The 21,793-nt window shown below is 38.4% G+C and overlaps 1 protein-coding gene across 1 annotated transcript in view; it reads right to left on the bottom strand.

The window, feature by feature from the left end:
• LOC150083715 (cGMP-dependent protein kinase 1-like) overlaps positions 1-11,100 on the bottom strand; it is an 85,545-nt gene extending 74,445 nt beyond the window's left edge. Inside the window, exon 1 of the mRNA XM_090378160.1 lies at positions 10,613-11,100. Within this exon, the coding sequence (XP_090234286.1) occupies positions 10,613-10,882 (270 nt within the window). The 5' untranslated portion in view covers positions 10,883-11,100. The remainder of the gene's footprint in view (positions 1-10,612) is intronic.
• Between the last annotated feature and the right edge of the window lie 10,693 nt (positions 11,101-21,793).

The raw sequence follows: 21,793 nt of genomic DNA, 5'->3' as shown, positions 1-21,793 counted from the left end.
GGAAGCGCTGACTCTAACCAACAAACCATGTCAAGTATGTCAACCAACTTTTAACCGCCTTAGGGCTGTCTTGGCAGGGTTTGGTGCCTTACCATTCGGCCACCCTGGAAAAGGTTCCAGACCCTGCCAAGGTAGCCCTGAGGCGGTTTAAAGTTAATTGACATACTAAATTTATGATACCTATACACATACACAGGGCTGTAATGGAGGGTATACGCTGTATACCCTCTGGATTTTTTTAGTTGAATATCTTATACCTTCTATATATGTATGTATATATATATCTAGAAGGTATACCCATATATATATATATATATATCTAGAAGGTATATCCATATATATATATATATGGGTATACGCCGTATACCCTCTGGAATTCGATTAATAAGCATAGTATACTATCTGCATACGTAACATTCACAGGCATACCTTCTGCTAATTTTACGACTACAGCACTGAATACGTATGCCCTCGTGGGAAACAGTTCATAGAATCGCCATCCTCCCCACACTGGGTGGAAAATACCTGAGTTCGAGTCCCGTCAATGATTTGAGGAATTTTTATGGGCCTTTTTCACAGCGTGGCTGAGTTAGTCGGTCTCAGGCGAGGGCACCATGGTTTTTCCTCCCGGCAACTCGAGATTTTCGTCTAGTAAACAGAAAATCGACTTCATACCACACGCAATTTACAGATAGCATATACGGAGCAATATGGCCTTAATTTGTTGATGCTCCTAAAACCCTACTACAACAGCTACCTATGCATATAAAAATGAGAGTGGAATAAGAAAGAGTTCAGAAGTTTCAATAAATCATTATCTATCTAGACCAGTGGTTTTCAACCAGGGTGCCGCAACAACATTCCAGGGGTGCCACGTAATTTGGGTTGAAATTACTTAAACTTATTATTATTTTTTAAATTTATATGTTTATTTCATTATGAAAAGGTGTACAGTATCTTTTTAATTTTGTGGTAATCTATAATTGATGTTTACTTAGTGCCTCTATATAAAGAAATAAAATTATATACTATGTAAATTTGTATTATGAAATGTAATTTTTATGATTATATTATTATAATAAATATCATATAACATATATATTTTTTAATATTATGTGTATATATATATATACACACACACACAGAATCAGATCTAACAGACAGAAAATTGAGTAGGGGTGCCGCAATATAAAATAAATTACTTAGGGGTGCCGTTATCAAAAATGGTTGAAAACCACTGATCTAGACTAATAAGACCTATAGAACCATAGTTCTTTATTTTTGTAACATAGAAGAAATATAGAAATCGCACTAAAATCAGTAGAGAAATTATGCGAGGATAATCTCTGAAGCAAACAGAAGTTGCCTTCTTATTGCAAGAAGAAGATTATAGAAACTGAAGACAGAAAGAATATAGAACCTGAAGATAAAGAAGAATATGGACACCTCAGTTTCCTGAACAAAACTGTTGTACAAGGGAGGTGTACAAATAAGTGATTTGAACGTATTTTATTTTTCAACATAAGCAAGAAAAACATAAATTTGTCCCATCGTTTTTTCAATTTTTGGCAACTCGCTGTGTGAAACAACTTCGGTTGCTATCGTAACGTAGGTCATTTTGAACTTCTGTATTGTCAAAAATTGAGTAGTGGATCCACCACTTTCACTCCAAATCCAAACCTACATCAATTCAATGGTACCACCTTCGTTCACTCCCGACAAAGATGTTTAAAGCTGTGATGGTGGCTGTATTCTGCGACTGTCATGGAATTTCTTGATCATTATCCCTATAGGTCTGGTCTCACCGCTAACGATTTCCATTTGTTTGGTCTACTTAAATGGCAGCTTTGTGCCAAGTGGTTTTCTGAAGATGCAGATATTGAAAACGATGTATGTCAATGGTTACGATAACAACCGGCATCTTTTAAGCAGCACGTTTTTAGCATTTGATAAAGCGATGGGACAAATGTAAAAATGTTTTTGATGATTTGGTTCAAAACTAAATGCCCAAGTCAGTTTCCCGCTTACTTCTTTTTGACTTACCGATTGACTCTCTCCCTCGTACATACTACCTGGAATTTTTCTGTTTCTTGGTCTTTTTTTTTTTTTTCAAATTTAACCTTATATGCGTACCTTCTATTTTTCGTGTAGAAAATTTTATTGTGTGGAACGATGGTTTCAATATCATACAAGGCAAACAAATTCACTTGGGACTAATACTATCTGTACTTTCGACGAATTGATCTCTACGTGCTGAACTGTAACACTTGCCAAAAAGGAAGTTTAAAAAAGGAACTGTGCACGTGGTAGATGTTAGCGTTCTTGAAGTGAAAATAGCATCAAGAGACAAAAGAATGCGTTAAAATTTCCCTCTGCAGGGTTGTCTGTGGGTTGCTCACGGCTTGCAAAGTAAAGTTATATCACATGGGCAATGGTGTACGACAGTAGACTCTGAACGCTACATTTCCCAGCAATGATTTCAGTTTAATTTAAATTTATAGAAATAAGTTTTTATCAGCAAAAATTTGCTCTACATAATAATAGTATTGTTTCTGTCATAATTTATTTATAAAATAAGAATCATTCAAACACCGTGGCAATACCAGCATGGTTCGAAATCCTTTTATTATTTTTTTTATTATTTTTCAGTGTGTCCGTTGGATGGAGTTCTGCCAACGTCACAAACCTCTTGAAAAGTTTAATATCCTTGAAAGTCGTGAAGTAGAACCATTTGATATACTTATAAAACTGACTTAGTAGATTCTGGGGCAACTGTACATATTGTATGTATATGATAAATGGAATTTTTGAATAATAAAATTAAAAACACCGGCCTACAATAAATTTGTAGCCTAGCTATTTATAATCATTTTTGAACTCAGCGTACACAAATTTCTTTGCAATTTGTGTACACTGAGTTCAAAAATGATGTGAGCCTGTTTTACGTGGTTTCAACTTGTCTACTGGTAGTCATCAATGAAACCTTCAGGCTACTCTAATTTCATAAAAAAAATTATTAACAAAATTCGTTATTTTTGTTAATATAATATTAATAACAGTAGATATATACACTAGCCTTTGCCCTTGTGGGTAGCACAGCTGGTAAGATTGTCGTCCTCTCTCCACCGGGTGGAAAAGACCTGAATTCGAATCCCCTCGATGACGTGAGGAATTTTTACGGACCCGTTTCACAATGTGATTGAGGTAGTCAATCTCTGGAGAGGTTAGCATGGTTTTTCTCGCTGAAACTCGGGTTTTTCGTCTAGCAAACAGAAAATCGACCACAGAACACACGTAATTTAGAGGCACTATACGCGGAGCAATATGGCCGTAGTCGTTAATGCTACTAAAACCCTACAACAACAACAGTAACATCGCTATAACTTTTCCATGGACTTAAATATTTGCGATAATTCTCTCCCTCTCTGGGTTCTTTCCATAAATTTTCGATATGCGAAGAGCTCCACTTACTCCATCGTTTCCATCTTGATCCACTCCTTCTAAACTTCCTGCTAGTTCTCTTGTTGAACGTATATCAATTCTGTCAACTATCTCTCGAGTCAGCACATTAAAAGTGCCTTTAAGATTTCTTTTCAGGCTATGCTCTGGGGATCGTTATCTTTTGTCTTCATTGGTGTAGGATATTCCAAAAGTTGAATTTGATGTTCCACTCTTCTGTTGTCTGGCGATTAGACATGTTAGACTACTCCCATATACCTCTTGTGAAGCTCTCATTGTTCAGTTATTGAAAAATAGTGGTACTTCGGCAACTGGCCAATTAGAGTTTTACTCACTGGCGTATATTTATTTATACGCACACACCGCTAGGAGGTAGCCAGGCTGCCCAAAATTCTGTAATTGAGTGTGCATGAATTCTCACTTAAATTTTTTTATTATTATTTATTTTATTTTATTTATTTTTTAACTTGGACTCTGTCCAGGAAGCTCAGGCGACTATGGCGGAGACCAGCTAGAGAATTTTTGGCAGCCTGGCTACCTCCTAACGGTGTGTGCGAGTAACGTGAGGCCCCCACCAGGGGCCCTACGGCCAAAGCTAGGACACACAACAGAACCCAAAACAATACTTCATATACAACAGAGAATATGAACGAATGCATTTTCAAGGAATAGGCTAATAACACTTTTGGTAACCTGCCTAGACTGAATCAAATTGAGAACACTGATAATAGTAACAAAATTTTGGACCTCCTGAAAGATTTAAACAAGCGAAACTATTCGACAAGAGAGGAACCAACAAGACCTCCATTGAGTGAAATATAAATCACCAAAGAGAGCGTAATGAAAGCAATCAACGATCTGCCCAATAAGGCCACTGTTGGACCAGATAAATTTCCAGTGTTCATCTTTAAAATAAGTAGCCAATTTATAATAGATCTATTACTGCACATCTATCAGGAAATCATCAGGTCAGGAGCTTTCCCGCAAGCTTGGAAAAATTACATTGTAACCCCAATACCAAAAATTAAAAACCCAAAATTGGCTAAGGATTACAGACCAGTTTCTGTTAGTTACACCCTACAGAAGGTATTCGAAAAAGCACTGCTTCCCACCATCAATCAACACTGCTTCAGCCATAGACCACCACATTTGCACTCAGTTATTTCGGGGAGATCAACAATAACGAACTTACTGGAAACCCTTTTTCGCGTGCAGAAAGCACTAAATGAGAAAAAACAAATTGATATTATTTTTTTGGATATCTCCGCAGCCTACGACAACGTCTCAATTCCAGCGCTCATTGCGATTTTAAGGAATTATTTTAATGTAAGAGGAAGTTTGTTAACTATAATAAGCAGCCTGCTAGAACACAGAAAACTTACTGTTAAGCACCAAAAGCTACAATCTTGCTTTACCATCTCGCGAGGAGTGCCACAGGGGGGAGTTCTTTCGGCCGCCCTGGAGCCGTTTCTTGCATGGTACTACAATTTTATAACATATGCTGACGATGTAAAATTCTTCATCACTTCCAAAGACCATGAATCAGCAGAAGGTATTTGCCAGATGGCAAATAGCACAATCCGAGAATTTGAGAGCTACCTGGATTGCATCGGGCTCCGTATTAATGTACAGAAGTCTGCCGAAATGACCATATCTTACAAGCAGAATAAAAATGACATCTCGATCTTTGTGAACGGGTCTAGTGTGGAAAAAAGTGCACTCTCACCTGGACCTGGGTCTTAAGTGGAATGAAAGACTTACCTTTGCTCAACACTTCACAGATATGAAGACAAAAATATTCGCTGCTTTATGGGCTACTAGACAGGAACTGGTAGGAATTAGGGATCCTCAGCTAGCGACCAAGTACATTTTAATGTGTGTCCTGCCAATTGCAATGTATGCCTCGCAAATCTGGTCTTCAGCTCCAGATTCACATTATAAGTCCGTCCTTGGGATCGAGTACTGGTTCTTGCGATGGCTTAACAGAGTTGCTGGCCACCCTTTTACTATCTCAAGGGCTATTCTCTACTCAAACGTTAACATCACAACCTGGATGCAGCGGACAATTAACAGCAACATACACACTCTCTCACAAATGCTCACAGGCGGAGTAGATGCTCCAGGCCTGGATAGTATTCTAGTCAAACCGCGTGCCACTGCTAGACGTTGCGGAGAAGTAAATAACCCACTGCGTCCAGTCCTGAACAATCTTAGTAGCCTGCAAAGATTCTTCCCATCAAATGCAGCAAAAATATTTAACTCCCTACACATAGATGCCGAAAAACTGTGTGAGGATGCAGCATCCCGGAAAGAGATCTTCCAGAATTCGTACAGACTTACCGAAATATGAATCGGCTGCGAAGTACCAAAGAATTGTGAGTAAAAGTGAAACTTTCTGCTTTAAGAACAATAACAATTTGGTAAGCTGTTGACTGGAAAAATATACCTTCTCTAACAGTTATGTAGATATGTAAGTTATATATGGAATTATTAGTGAATTGTAAATACAGTATATGATTTGTATAATGTATGTACAGAATCATTAATGTGTAAATACTGTATATATTAAACATAAAATTTGTATATAATATTTCGGGACGAGACTACGTGTTCAGTATATGTAACCCACTGCACGTAGTGTCTCGTACCCTGATATGTACTTAGCACCCTCCTGGCACTTTGCCGTCCCTGGGTGGTTTCCTTTACTGGAATAAACAGATGATAATAATAATAATAATAATAATAATAATAACATACAACAATTCTGGCTTTCACAGTGATACTGTTTGTCTCCACAGAGTTCATATGGCGCAGATGTGGGAAACCACAGGAGGTGCCTTCCGTTAATACTATGCACACTATGTGCATGAATTCTATATCCTACTGCTACTGTTTTACATTTTTTTTTTTTTTTTTTTTTGCTGGTGCAGCAAAAGCCTGATTTCCTTTGAATATATGGTGGCACTGATACTAATGTTATGTGACCCCCAGGAATTAACCATCACTTCACATGGAAGATCTAAATATCCATCATGTTGAAGGAGAGCCCTACCGCGTAACGCAGTGGTTGCAATCACTGCCCTTTCAGACAATGTGGAAAAGGTTTTGAGTTCGGATCCCGTCAATGACAACAAAAACTTTTATTTATTATTTTTTTTTACAACATGGCCGAGTTAGTCTGTATCAGGCAAGGGCTGCATGGTTTTTTCTGGTGACGGGCATAATCAGTTATTTCAGTAATCTATTATACCCGTGATTAGTTTTTTTTTTCCCCTCCGGGAAACAAACGCAATATGCTGACGCCTCCTCATAGCCTTAGTTGCTTTGGCGCTTAAAACACACACACACACACACACACACACACACACACACACACACACACACACACACACACACACACACACACACACGTTTATATTCATTAATTGAAAAAAAAAAAACATATTGCATAAAGGTTGCTTAAATGCAATATTGTATAGCATCTGTTGTACATATTGCATAACATATATTTGTACAATGTAAAGTATAATATATGTATTGCACATAATTTGAAAATAGGTTGTATTCTTTTAATACAACTACTTTTCCTTTGGAAATAAATTTCAAACGTTTTCCTTGCTAATCTATAATTTATTCTCTTACCGTTCGTTTAATATACGACACTCGAAGTTAGCTTTTGTTTTTCGTGGATATATTTTCACGGCAAAAAAATTAAATTCAGGAAAAAAAAAAATTCGGAAAAAAAAAACCGGGGAAAAAAATCAACTTCAGCATTTATACGAAAAAATATTTATTAAATTTATTTTTAATCAATGATATTACTAAAATAAAAAAAGAAACTTTTACCATTTAAGTTTCTAAAAAAGCTTTGAAGCTGCATTTACATATTTGGCATCTTGGATGTATAATTTAGCTAGCAATAATTTTGAAGCTGACCGGGTTAACCTTGTCAAGAGTCGAACCCGGTCCACTGGACATACTTTAGAATTAATATTAGCAATGGCCACATGGTGCAAAGAAGGCGCCTCCGTAGCCAGGTGGGAAGGAGCAGCAGTGCGTAGCACACGCTTCTTGATTAGACCGGGGTTCGAGCCCGTGACCACCAAATACTGAGGATGCGGAAAGGTCAGGGAATGGCCACCGCATATCTCGGAGCAATATGGCCTTAGTTGCTAATGCTCATAAAAACCAAACAACAAACAAACATGGTGCAAAGAAGCCTATAACTTATGCTGAACCAGCCAAAAAATAAATAAATAATAATAAAATAAAATTATTAAGAATAAAATAATAATAAGAAGAAAAATAATAATAATTAATAAATAAGAGAAAAGGTCAACCTGGTCCCAAGCGTTTCCCTTCTCCCGTAGGTAATTATCCAGCTGACCTTTGAATTTCCCCAAACTGTCAGCCTCTACCACCCATGTAGGCAACTTATTCCAGTAATTTATAACTCTCTGGCTAAAATAAAACTTCCTACAATCCAGTCTAAACATCACCCCCCCCGTAACTTGAAATTATGGCCCCTAGTTCTAGAATCATTTATAACCGTGAAAATTTCGTCCTGATTCATTTTTCTTATGCCTCTCAGAGCCTTAAACACCTCACTCAAATCTCCTCTAAGGTGCCTAGTTTCCAAGCTGTGCAACATACATATTCGAAGTCTTTTCTCATATGGACGCCCTTTTGCCGATCTCACCAGGCGAGTTACCCGTCTCTGGACCCTTTCAAGAAGCACAATGTCTTTCTTTAGGTGCGGTCTCCATACCTTAACACAGTAGTCAAAGTGTAGCCTAACAGTAGCCTTATATAATGGGATTATGACGTCCTTATCTCTACTAGCAATTGTACGATACATCAACGATAGGACAGCATGGGTCTTCCTTGCAACCTGTCTACAATGCTCAGAGAACTTAAAGTCTGACCGTATCGTAACACCCAAGTCTCTTTCCTCCACTATCGGCTTTAGTTCAACGCCGCCACGTGTATAAGTTATTTTGGGGTTACTGTTCCGCAGGTGCAATACCTTATACTTTGCTGGATTAAAGCATAGCTGCCATTTTTCTGACCATCCCTGAAGTCTATCTAGGTCATTCTGAAAAAGCTCTGCTTGGCGGCGATCATTAACTACTCTACCAATCTTTACATAATCTGCAAATTTAGACATCATGCCCTCTATCCCTTTATCGATATCATTTGTGAAAATCGAAAACAACAGTGGTCCTAATACTGATCCTTGGAGAATTCCACTTTTTACATAAACCCAATCTGAGGAATAGCCATTTATTACAACCCTCTGCCTCCTGTCCTGAAGCCATTGAGCTATCCATCTAAGGATTTTTTCCCTGTGATTCCAACCAGTTCCAGCTTATAAAGTAATCGCTCATGTAGGACTTAGTCAAATGCTTTGCTGAAATCCAGATAAAAAATGTCGAAATTATTCCCCAAAGTCCAGCTCTTGAGTGACCCTTGAGTGACCCTTGAGTGACCTTTTCAACACCTCTGTTGTACGACATTATACAAGATGTAGACTTTTTGTCGTATTTGGGCTGAGTGTTTTGAATGTGATGATAATTTGGGTTGAGTAAATTTAAAGGGAATAATAACTTGTTCAATGAGCAAAAACTAGTTCATTAGGTAAAATTTAAATGTAAAAATCTTAAAATCGGAGTAAGTATTATCGTTCAGATTTTAGGATTTCTATATTTAAATATTGATTTTTTTTTTTTTTTTTTTTCCCTCAGTGAAAAAGTTTTTTCCCGCACTCGGTTTTGTCTAAAAATACCATCGGCATACTTTCGAAATGAACGTAAACCGATATTATTTTGAATAAAATACAAAAATACAGCAATGGTCTCTTGAGGAGAGACGACACAAACTGCCCTCATATAGCTACCACAGCTAAACGCTTGTACTAAAGAGCGAACATCATATATAAGCACTGTGTTCGTTTCGTTTTTTAATTTAAAAAGAAATTGATTTATTCCAATGACGGTTTTAGCTGAGGACGGCGAACAACTTTCTCATTGATTAGGCAAAATTTAAAAATAGAAATCATAAAATCTGAACGATAATACTTAGCCCAATTTTAAACGTCAAATTTTAAAATTTCATCCGAAATACGACAAAAAAGGTTGAGACCGCAAATATCCTAAATCTAAAAATAAGAAAGATAAAATCCGCTTCCTTTTAATTAGAATACCAAAGCAAATAAGGCTATGAGGTGCCAGTATATTGAGATTGTAAATTCTATCCTATGGTCGGTTTGGCCGCGTTGTTAGATGAAAAGTCAGTTACCGAAGAAAGGAATCCGTGCAACCTCCCCGCTACCGACTAACTCTGTGTACGATGTGAAAAAATCCTTTGAATATCCATTACGCCAGCTAATCTACATGGAATTCGAATCCAGGACTTTTTCACACTGTGTAAGAGGAAATCGTAACCACTGATCTACGTGTTGTATCTGTAAGTTTTTACTAATTTTATTGTTATGAAAAAAAATTATTTTCTCATTGGGCAATGTCAATATAGGATAACCTCCTCTCTAATGTATGTTCTTGTTAAAGAAACATATACAGATATATACATGTGTGTATATATAAGGATAGATAGATAATATATATATATATATATATATGTATGTATAATGTTAAACATGTTGGATATTTTCTTAGTATTACATATATTTAATGCTAATCTAGTTAGATTTTAGCATATAGGTACTACAGAATTAAGATAGCCTTTATGGGCTAACCTGATCACCTGAACCGTAAGTACGCTAATACCTATAGGCAAACACCATTTACCGAAAACATTCCACAATTAATTGTACATTTAGATAATTATATATATATTTTTTATTTTTTTATTTTTTATTTTTTTTTTATTCTCCGGGACGATCACATCAGGTCAGAGGAGTTTACAAGAGAGAGAGAGAGAGAGAGAGAGAGAGAATATAAGAAGAGCACAGTATTTAGTAGTCGTGTGGGCTAATACCGTAAATACAAATGCATGTACTGCTGTACCCTCGTGTTAACCCGCTTGGTTACAAATAAGCATCCTGTTTTCATGATCCAAATTAATGCTGTCATAGAAGGAGATGATCTGTGACCAGAAGTGGACTAGCCAGAGTTGGAAAAAGCATACGACTTACCTTTAATTTGTGAATTTCTCTGTTTAGCTTTAATACCTCATCTTCCTTCTTCTTGAGCCTCTGTTTCACCTCATGTAACTCATCTTCCAGTCTTTCCGCATGTTCCTCTTTCATTTTAAGCTCTTCTTTCAAAAGATAGATTTCGTCTTCTTCTTCTTCTTCTTCTTCGTCTTCTTCTTCTTCTTCTTGGACTTCGTGCGATTCATTCACGTTAGTCCTGTTTGAGGTGTTTGCTGAAACCGGAGAGGTCACACTCCCCGTATTCCCCATGTCGGTTTTTCTACGGCAAGTAACGTTGAACACCCGTTTAGCACCCTTCACCAACCAGCTAGTCCTCGGAGGGGTTGGTTTCAGGATCACCACCGCTGGTTTTGACCGTCGATTCCCGCCACCACCGTCAGCGCAAGCACCTGGACTGTCCTCATGGTTTACAGAGCCATCGTTCAGTTCGGGAGCCGAATGGCACTCTCCGGATCTGCTGCTAGACGAACACGGGAACTTTGTGGTCTTGCTACTCTCCCGTTCACTTTTCGCGCTGTCGGCCGTCAAGTGTCGCCGCCTAGTGGCGGCGTCCAAGAATGGCATTGCTGCGGAAGTTGAATTATCACTGTGGATTGTTTTTGTTCCACGCTTGGAAGTGGTTACGTTACAGGATGTAGCCGGCAACAGTTGCTTGTTTTCACGGTGTTTCGGCTGTCTACGGCAGACGTGACATTACGAACACCTGTAAAGAAACAAATGGTAGAAATGATTCATAAAAAGTCTCGTCTTTCCAATTGCGTCTCACGAAATAGCTGCTTATAGTTATCCTTAATAAGACACGGAAATTGACATATATTTGGCGTGTATTATTTCCTGAAAATCTGTGTTATTTGAATAATAATTCAGTAATCATCGTTTAATTTCAGGCACTACAGCTGCACCACCTAGCGACAAAATTTCTTTCAAATATTCATTTCACATTACTGCTGCCAACAGATCTCAACATTTCAATTTTCTTATATACGAGTATCTATATTATTTACGAGGTAAAGGATATAAATTATTCTTAAAAAGCCTAAGTTTATGTTAACAAGCAAAATTATTTTATAATGCGCTGCCTAGCAACTTTATTAGGTTCATTAGCTAATGGCTTGTTTGTTATTTGGTTTTTAGGAGCATTAGCAACTAAGGCCATATTGCTCCGGGATATGCGGTGGTCATTCCCTGACCTTTCCGCATTCTTCATATTTGGTGGTGACGGGCTCGAACCCCGGTCTAATCAAGAAGCGTGTGCTACGCACTGCTGCTCCTTCCCATCTGGCTACGGAGGCGCCTTATCTAATGGCATGTTGGACTGTCATTGGCCTGTATCCCTGCTCTAACACGATATAGCATGAAGTAAAGTGAATAAGGTACTGAAAAGTAATGCTGTGGACAGAGAATTGTGATGATCAAGACGCTTTTCCATTTAATCCCATAATTTAGATTCCTTAAGTTGAAGACGAAATTTCTAACTTACATGGTACAAGAACCACGGATAAGTACTCAACAAATTAGGCACTCATTTTTCGGCGGCAAAAAACCATCTTCAGTGACAACAGATTCGCCACGGGCTCCTGCGCCCGAGCTCGATACTGTTTACTGAGGAAATAACCTTTGCATGGGTGGAACCAATTGGTGCAAGTTGCACGAATGGAAGGAATAAAAATCGCACGGTATACGATTACAGAACCTTACGATTATATATATATAATCGTAAGGTTCTGTTAAGAGCAATTCTCTGTTAACCGATGGGTCCAGTAAAACCAGCGTGAACTTTTTCCGGATATCTGGAAGATGTTTCTCTTCGGACAAGACGATGTGACATGTGGCTCATGCACGGTGGTGCTCCCGCCCAGTTCAGCCGACAAGCGTAATCTCGATGCTACTTACCACTCCGATGGATAAGCTGGGATAGCCAGCACGGCCAACCGACGTGTGTCCCTCTGACTATTTCTTCTGGGGTTATGTAAAGAGCCTGAGGTATGAAACGGAAACTCCGCATATCGCAGAACTACAGCGAAATGACTGTATAACGACTGAGAGAATGTTATACAATGTTTGATAATCCCTAATTCGACGAGTCGAGGTTTACATACAAATGCAAGGGTGCCATTTAGAACAATTATTGTAAAATCAGTACCTGAGCCTCAACAGAACTCGCTACTGGCTTCTAATAGTCATTCCACTCAGAATACTAGACAATGTGATAAACTGTAACTTCAGTTGACATTCAGACAGAAAATACCCCTCCCCCCCACATTACGCACAGAACACCTTTCGCCATTATATCGTTGCCAATAAAATGACACTCCCTATTGTTACGCAACAAGTACTCAGTGCCAGCCTAGTTGGCGGAATACTTCGCCGTCTGCCACTCGTTTTGAGAGGTCTGGATGCGATTCCCAGTGACGACTGGATTAATTTTTAAAAGTCCTCTTCCTTCAATCAAGGCTCTAATTAGCTAATCTCAGGTGGAGGGAGTAGGTTTCCCCCCCGTGAGTTATACCGGGTTTTCATCCCGTACAACATGCAGATCGGCCCGAAAACGCACACTTTTATAGAAAAAAACGTGCTTAGAGATATAACGCCATGCTTAGGCGCTGTTATAATAATCTTGTTACGCAACAAAATAAATTTCTCAAAATCCCCAGCATTCACTTAAACTGCTATGTAAGATAGACGTAAATAGACGCCGCTGAGGTAATGTCACTAATACATCCCCTAAAATTTGTGATTACACTTGTAAGTAAATAGCAGCCAGTACCGTCTTCTTTCTTCCTTGTAGGGTGTTGACGTTACCTTAGGGTTGAAGTAAAGAACGCAGTGAGCAATGAGTTACTAAAAATAAAGTTATAAAAAATATACATACATTCCAATAAGAGATCTTGGATCTTAGATCCAACCTGCTTGGATCTAGCGGCAATGACCATGTGTGTACAGACGACAGTGTAATTACTATTGTAACCGGGAGGGAGGAATTTTTATTCTTTTTAGGAATTGTCTGGATATGTGGACATGTGTTGTGTCTTATGTACGGCGGCACCTAAACGTTAGTTCAACTTCGCCGTGGTACACTGTGTTGAGCACAGAGCTCTGTGAAATGGCTAGATACAAGTATGGTGTTATGTCTGGCCTCAGCAGAGGCCTGGCGGCTAAATGGCCAGAAGAACAACGGTACACAACATTACTCATGTACAATATCCATACACTTTTAAATCTCTGGCCTTTACAGCGTACTGTATCACACGACAATGTAAACTACGCGGAGATGGGGGAAACCCCTGGTGCCGTTTGACCCCAAACACACTTTACACTTTACACTTTATGTCTGCGAAGTGTGTGTCTTGTTTTGTTGTATCTGGCCACTTAGCTACTAAGGAGCAGCGATCACCAGGATGGCTGCTCCCTAGTACCCGTCCACGCCACGAGGAGGCGGGCCACAACAATACGCGTACTGTCAAACGAAAGTGACAAGGTAAGAATCCTGCATCCACTGTAGGAAAAATTAATTCCAGTGGATGCGAGCAAATCCCGTACCACTGGGAGCCCAACCCGGTTGTACTAGCAGATAAATAAAAAATAAATAAATAAATAATATTAATAAAATAAATAAAAATAAAATAAAGTTAAAATAAAATAAAAATAAGAATTCTCAAAAAAAATTATAGGCAAATAAAAATAAAAAATAAAATTAAATAATAATAATAATAATAAATAAAAACCGCCAAGAATAATGAATTGAGCAGTGGTCATATAGCTTAGTGATGGGTGGCAATCAACAGTAGTCGAGTCGTTAGAGAAATCAGTAGTTAAAGTCTGGTTCCCCTTGTTTCCTAATAAAATTTCAGGTAGACTTGGCCAGGGTGACACATGGCAGAACAGAAGACTCAGTGGAACTGATGCCAAGAAGAGAGGAAAAACATATATAGTCAGTGATGGTAGGTGAAATCACAATTCAGTTATAAGGCAGATATCCTGATAGTAGAGAAGCTGGTTAGCTGGCGCCGTCTGTTAAAAATTTCTTTTGCGAATTCTTGGAAGATTTCAAGAGTTTCCTTATTTGTAATTAAATCGTGTTTATTTCCAGGAGCAAAGTGATGAGATGTAGTTGAGATCTGTTGCCGAAGGTCTTGGTAAATTGGGCAAGAGTAAATTACGTGTTGCCAGTCCTCGATGCCACCGCATAAGCAAGAATCTGTAGTGGTCAGATTACACTATAAGAGCTTCGCATTCAGTGATCCATGACCCGTTATTAAGTATGACGTGCAGAGACTGGGGAAGATCCATTTCTGTACAGTGTTGGAAGAGGGTAAATGAGATGTCAGTGATATGACCAAATAACTGCATGATGAACCAAACAGAAGGAAATAAGAGAGTGTGAAAAGGCGACGCAAAACAGGAACATGCTCAGGAGCGCCAGTTTTGTAAACAAGTGGAGAAGTATTACGAGGACTTGGAGCTTTTTGAGTCAAGTTTGTTCAGAGGTCTTCTAATATTCTCCTGTCGGAAGACCAAGAGAGGCATTGAGTGCAATGTGATTGGTATGGTAGGAGGTGTTGTGTATGTATGCATTATGTAATGCTCGGGCAGTTTGGTCTTTGGTGTTTTTGTGACTGTATAACAGCAAGATTACAATCATTGAAGACGCGGAGAAGTAAATATCAACGAAACGTATGAATGTTAGACATTATTAGCAATAATTAGATTCTAAACTTTACACAGTGAAGTGCTTTCATATCAAGTATTTTGACATGTATGCCTTTTCGAAAGTTTAATGTAATAACTTCAAAACAAAATTTTCAGGCATGTGTTTATTTATTATGACTTTTTTCCTTATTTTTTTTATTGTAGAATACGTCCCAGAGTCTTTTGCACGCACTTTTTAGGAGCGGAATTTACCTTATTTTATGGGATGGAGAAGATGTTTGCAATCTTTTCCAAATATGTCTTGTTGCAGAAGTCTTAGTAAATACAATCTTGAAAATCAGCTTGTACAAATTTGTATTTATCCTGATTACTAAATTTAAAAATTTCAGGTGTTTCGTAATATCAGTAGAAGCATCAGATCCGGAACTCATTCATCATCATCCAATTCTGGATAATACTTATGTTTATTAAAGGAAAAAAGTAAGCAGATAAAAAAAAAAAAAAAAAAAAAAAAGAAATTCCATTGGATTTGTTCTAAAAATCCAAATCGACGATGAAATTTTTGAACTGCATCGAAAGCGACACCTGGTGCAGAAAACCAGCAGTTTGACTATCCCTCTTATATACTATCCTTCTATAATATTAGACATTGAACCTCAGTATCTTGGGGAACTCGATATCTCTTAATCACAGATTGAATTTGATGTAGTATAGATTCAAGTAATGGCTGAAAGGCATTATGTACTTCAATAATTCCTTCTAGTTTCTTCGAGGATGATGGTAGAGCACTGTGAGCCGTACATCACTCCCTAATGCGTTAGAAGAGGCCTCGGGGTTAGCAAAGTATACATTGCCGCTTTTGTTTGAAATAAAATCTGAGCTTTCGGGAGGAAACCATGAAACTCTCCCAAAAGAAAAAAAAAAAAAAAAAAAAGAAAAGGGCATGGTTTCTAATATACTGTGTGCAAAACTTAAGGACCAACACTATTTCTAAAGATTACAACTACAAAATTTTTACTTAAGGCACTCTTTACTGGTGATAGTAAATTCAGTCTCAGCAGCGATTCTGGACGTCAGCTAATCTGGCGAGAGGTTGGCACACGGTATCAACCCGCAAACATCACTGAAAGGGATCGATATGACGGTCGAGGTGTTCTCATCTGGGGAGGCGTTCTCTTGGATGGACATACACAACTTCATATACTGGAAGACGGTACTCTAAACGGTGCACGCTCCTGTACTGAGGTAATCCTTCCCCATGTGCGTCTGTTCCGAGGTGCCATTGGCCCCGAGTTCGTGTTTATGGATGATAACGCCACACCACATCGCACTGCAGCTGTTGATATGCTTTTGGAAAGTGAGGACATTGTTCTTATGGATTGGCCTGCCCGTTCAGGCGATCTAAATCCCATCGAACACATATTGGACGCTCTGGGGAGACGCCTAGCGGCACGTCCACACCCACCAGAAAATGTTCACCAGCTGAAGATGGCGCTGACAGAGGAATGGACGATGTTACCGCAAGAACTTATCAACAACATTGTTCTAAGTATGGAAAGGCGGTGCAAAGCGTGCATCGACATTAGGGGTGGCCATATCTTCTACTGAGGACCACATCTTCCCTTTGTTCGATCTTTGGCAGTGATGGATCTGTATCATGGCAGCCAGTGCTACGTTGCCATTTTTGAATAAAGTCCCTCTGTACCGTTTTGTTTCCGCTGTTGTGTCGGTGTTGTTTCCTTCAACATTTCTGTACCTCACGAGGTTCCTTTGGTATGCTTTTCCCATATCCAGGCCACTCCTATGAGAAGCTACAGGTGAAAAACCTGACTGGTCCTTAAATTTTGCACACCAGTGTATTTTGGTAGGGTAGTATATAATTTATAATAATCACGGACAGTGACTTCCAGTAAATTAGTTCGTCATCGACCCTGCGCAATAAGAATAAAATTGGCGTTAAACGGGGAATGCCTGTGTTGTTGAAGTCAGCGGATGTGTGGAATTGGATCTTGCCAAAGAGACAACTGACAGAGATTGAAGACTGCTCCGGTGTGAAAGGAAAATACATATATATTATGTTCCGAAATTAACCGGATCCTGCAAAGTGGCAAGCTCGGTTCAAATTAAAGAAAGCATCCTTCTTTCTTTCCTACATAACGTGTGACTTCGTAAACGGAACCGAACTGCACGGAATGGAATAAAGATTTGTTGACACACCACTGCTGCGCTCTATCATTGGAGAGAAGGTCTCTTTATGAACAGTCGCGCTGCAAGTGAGATTTATCTTTCCAGCACGTATGAACTACGGTGGCAATGTTTACTTTAGTTTGTCGAATGACTTCTCTGCCTGTTGTAAAGCAGTGGCCATTCTCCGAGGTTTTCTACACACCGAAATATGAACAGATGATTCTTTCGCGTTCTCGAGAGGGATAAAAATAAAATTGTTGGAATGGTGAAGCGAGGAGAAACAAAAATAAACAAACATTGACAGCAAGATTTCAAAATATCCATCTCCGTCCATCAGACTGGTGCTATGTTTCTTTCTTTTTTTTTATATTTTACCTTGTATGAATTGGAATAGGTGGGTGGATGGATGAGATAGGCCTTGGTCCTCTGCTATATGACTGCCAAGTTTAAAATGCATTCAATTATGAAAAGATGTATTCCAGCTAAACAGAAATTCATTTTTTTAATGATTTTGTTTTGTTACAAAATATAGTTTTCCTTTATAAATAGCAATTATCAATTATCAAATATCTTCCAGTTCAATTTACTATTAAAATAGCAAATTGAACTCGTGGCACTGATAACGTAGCTCCACTTGAAAATTTAAAAGTCCTACAGCTGAGTGAACCACCATAACTACACAAACCTTCCCTGAAAATGGTAAACGTCTGTTCAGAACTGCACAAAATTGGAAATAGAACTTTAACCTGTAGTTAAACTGTTAAAATAACAGTACTGCATTATGAAAGTTAATCTACTTGTGTCCTTTGATGTGAGAGACCCATAATCCGTTACATGATGTACCTTTTGTAACAGTTCTGCATTGATACCAATTTGAACATTGTAACGTTAAGTTGTAACACAGCGTACAGTCTTCACCTTCCTAGCCGTTAAGGCCGTACAGAGGTCAGTTATGTAATTAAACTGAGTTTAAGAAAAATACATTTCCGACCATATCATATCTCATTTCTGTGGTTTTTCTGATTAGTTCCTTGGCCTGCTTTCTCACTATTATGGTATACGTATCTTAATCGACTTTTCGCTAGCTTTTTTCGTTGATTTTCATTATACCCAATAACTTCGTCAAATCCTCATCTCCACGATGTTCCATCTTGGATAATTCTTCCATATCTTCTCCTGAGCCTCGTGTTTCTCTCTCTCTCTCTCTCCTCTGTCTTTATCTCATTTTTTCTTTCCCCTCCTTTTCTTTCTTTCTTTTCCCTCCTATCCCTCTCTCCATTTCCCCCTTTTTCTTTCTCATCTCTCTCTCCTTTCTTTCCCTCTTTCTTTCTACATTCTCTATCTCCTTTTTTGTCTTTCTTTCTCTTGTTTCTTTCCTTTTCTCTTCTCTCTATTTCTTTCTTTCTTCATTTCTTCTTTCTCTGTCTTCCTCTTTATTTCTCTTTCTCCATCTCTCCCGGTTTCTCTCTCTTTCTCTTTTCAATTTCTCTCTTTTTTCGTGCTTTTTATTTTTCTTTCTTTCTTTTCTCTTTCCTTTTTTCTTTTCTCTTCACTCCCCCTTCTCTCTGTCTGTCCCCGCCCTTTCTCTTGACGCAGTTTTGCTATTTTGATATATTTTTTCTTTTTTTGGCTGATATATAAGCTTGCTTCTTCTCATCATTTGCCACTGTTGATATTGATACTAATCCCAGATTTATTTTTTTTTTTTAAATGTGCTTACCACATTTTTTTTTATGAAAATCCCAAATACGAGAGTATTGTAAACTATAGTATTTAGTACCGTGCATGGATAGGAGGTTGCGAAGATGAAAGAAGATATTTGTTGACATTAGACTTGAACTTCTATAGATTGTAATTTTCAGGAAACACATATGAAGGAAGGTTGTTTCAGAAAACGGCAGTTGAATGAATAAATGAGGAAGAAGAAAAGTTGGTTCTAATGAGTTTGAAGTTGAACAGTAAAAGGGTGTTGACTAGCTGCGGCACGTTTTCGGACTGCTTTGAAGGGCAAAAAAAAAAAAAAAAAAAAAACACGCTAGTCCAGTGCGGGTGGCAGAACGACCATATTTAGCAGTCAGGGACTTGAACGCCGGTCTACTCAAAGAGCTTGTACTACTCACCGCTGCTCTGACCACTCTCCTAGGGAGGCCGTTGTGTTGGAGGAGAGAGCGGGAATTATAGAAGCCAAGTCAGAAGAATAGTGCCCATGAAAGTATCTCTAGAAAAGGCATGCAGTAGAAACAGAACATCCTGGAATAGTTGGGTATATGGGATGTGTTAGGGTAACAAGGAATAGGCATAGGAGCATGTATGCTTGCATGTATACCAATGCTAGAAGTATAGTAAATAAATTTGATGAATTTGAAGTGTTGGTCAAGACATCAAAGGCGGATATTGTTGGGATAGCAGAGACTATCCCAAGTAGTCTTGGGATAGTCTCTGCTATCCCAACAATAGCAGAGACTATTGTTGGGATAGCAGACAATATTAAAATATAGCAGACAAAACCAAAATTAAGAAGCATTAGACGAAGACAAGATCAGCAGAGCATAGTCACATGGGCACTTGAAATTTCATGTTTAAAATATGAAGTAAAGCGACAAGACTAATATTAATTATATCACTTTTGTTTATATGACAGTAATGCCCTCTTGGGTAGACAGTTCGTTGGATCACCGTCCTCCCTACACACGGTGGTAAAGACCTGAGTTACAGTTCTCGATGACGTGAGGAATTTTTATGAGCCTTTTTCACAATGTGGCTGTGTTAGTCAGTCTCAGGAGTGGGTAGCATGGTTTTTTCTCCCAGAAAATAGTTTTTCGTCCAGCAAACAGAAAATCGACCTCAGAACATGCGCAATTTATAGATAATATAAACGGAGCAATATGGCCTTAGTCGATGATGCTCCTAAAAACACTACTACTACTACAATGACAATACAATAATCAGTTGCAATGCCGTTTGTAAATGAGAATGTCAAAAAAATTACGGAATGCAAATTATATTCAAAAGTCTGCAATGAAAAGCAAAATGAATTTAGAAAGAGATTGCAGGTTCACTATTTCAATTATTTAATAGAAAAGTAGACATTTTAATTTACACCATGAAGGAGAGTTCCCATCTTCGGTTAGGCGTGTGCGCTAAGAGCCAAAGGAACTAAGCCTATGATGCATCAATATTATTATTATTATTAATTATTATTAATATCAATTTATTTCCGAAGAAATGTCCTTTTACAGCTATGCAGCTAGAGGACATGAGTTATATACAGAGAAAAAACATAAAATACAGACATATGCATTGCATACAGAGCCAGATACAATATACGGCCTTAAACAGCCACTGGTGAAGATACAAAAACATAAAGTTATAACAAATACAAAAACATAAAGTTACAACAAGTACAAAAACATAAAGTTACAACAAATAAAAGTGCATCCGGATACATCGAAGCGTGGATATTGCGGTATCACAGAGAGTCCACCTAGAGCATGACTAAGGCATACATGTCTGCAAGAATGGAAGATCTGTAGGTTCTGTCCTTGCAAAGTTTCTCAGCGTCTATGGCTAATCTGTTAAATATTTGGAAGGAGTTGTGTGGAAACATGTTGTCCAAGGAGGACATGCTACGCAGCTTCGATCTGTATGGGGAGGTGTTGGACTGGCATCTTCTCCTGTCGGACGGTCTGGCGATGATATCCCAAATATCGGGTGACCTCAGTTTTCCGGATAGAAGCTGAGAGAGGGTAAGAAGGTTCCTAGAGATGATGTGATACCTCCAAGGAAGCGTATTAAGATTGGTGACCAGAACAGATTTTGAGATTGTATGTGTTAGCCCGGCAACCCTATTTAGCCATTTCAAGATCCAGAATTCCAGGGAGAGGAACCTGGCTTGGTATGATGAGGGTGCTGAGGACCATATAGTCGAGGCATATAATGGAATTGGGAAAATACAACGAAGAATGTATTTGATGATAAGGTCCGGGTTATGGAAGTTGGAGATCTCTTGTTTTACTGCCCATAAAGCCGAATATGTTTTCGTTCGAGTGGCATTAAAGTGAGGCAAGAAGGTGAGGTCTTTGTCCCAGGTGACACCCAAATCTTTATGTTGGGTGACTTTTTTAACTGGAGAATTCGCAATAATGATGTCCACATCGTTGATATTTTTCTTCTTGGTGATAGAGAGTTGTGCAGTTTTCTCTTTATTAATTGAGAGCCCAATCGCATGAAGGTAGTTTTCCAGTTCATGTAGCTGTCGGTTGGAGCTCACAGTAATAGACGTGTATACTTCGATCGCTTTGCCGAAAAAAAAGAAACTACGCA

The sequence above is a fragment of the Mastigoproctus giganteus genome, chromosome 7 (genome assembly GCF_048544385.1).
Source record: "Mastigoproctus giganteus isolate SK-2022 chromosome 7, ASM4854438v1, whole genome shotgun sequence".
Classification (NCBI taxonomy): domain Eukaryota; kingdom Metazoa; phylum Arthropoda; class Arachnida; order Uropygi; family Thelyphonidae; genus Mastigoproctus; species Mastigoproctus giganteus.
Note: the sequence above shows the minus strand (reverse complement) of the source record. Positions and strands in the feature narration are given on the sequence as shown.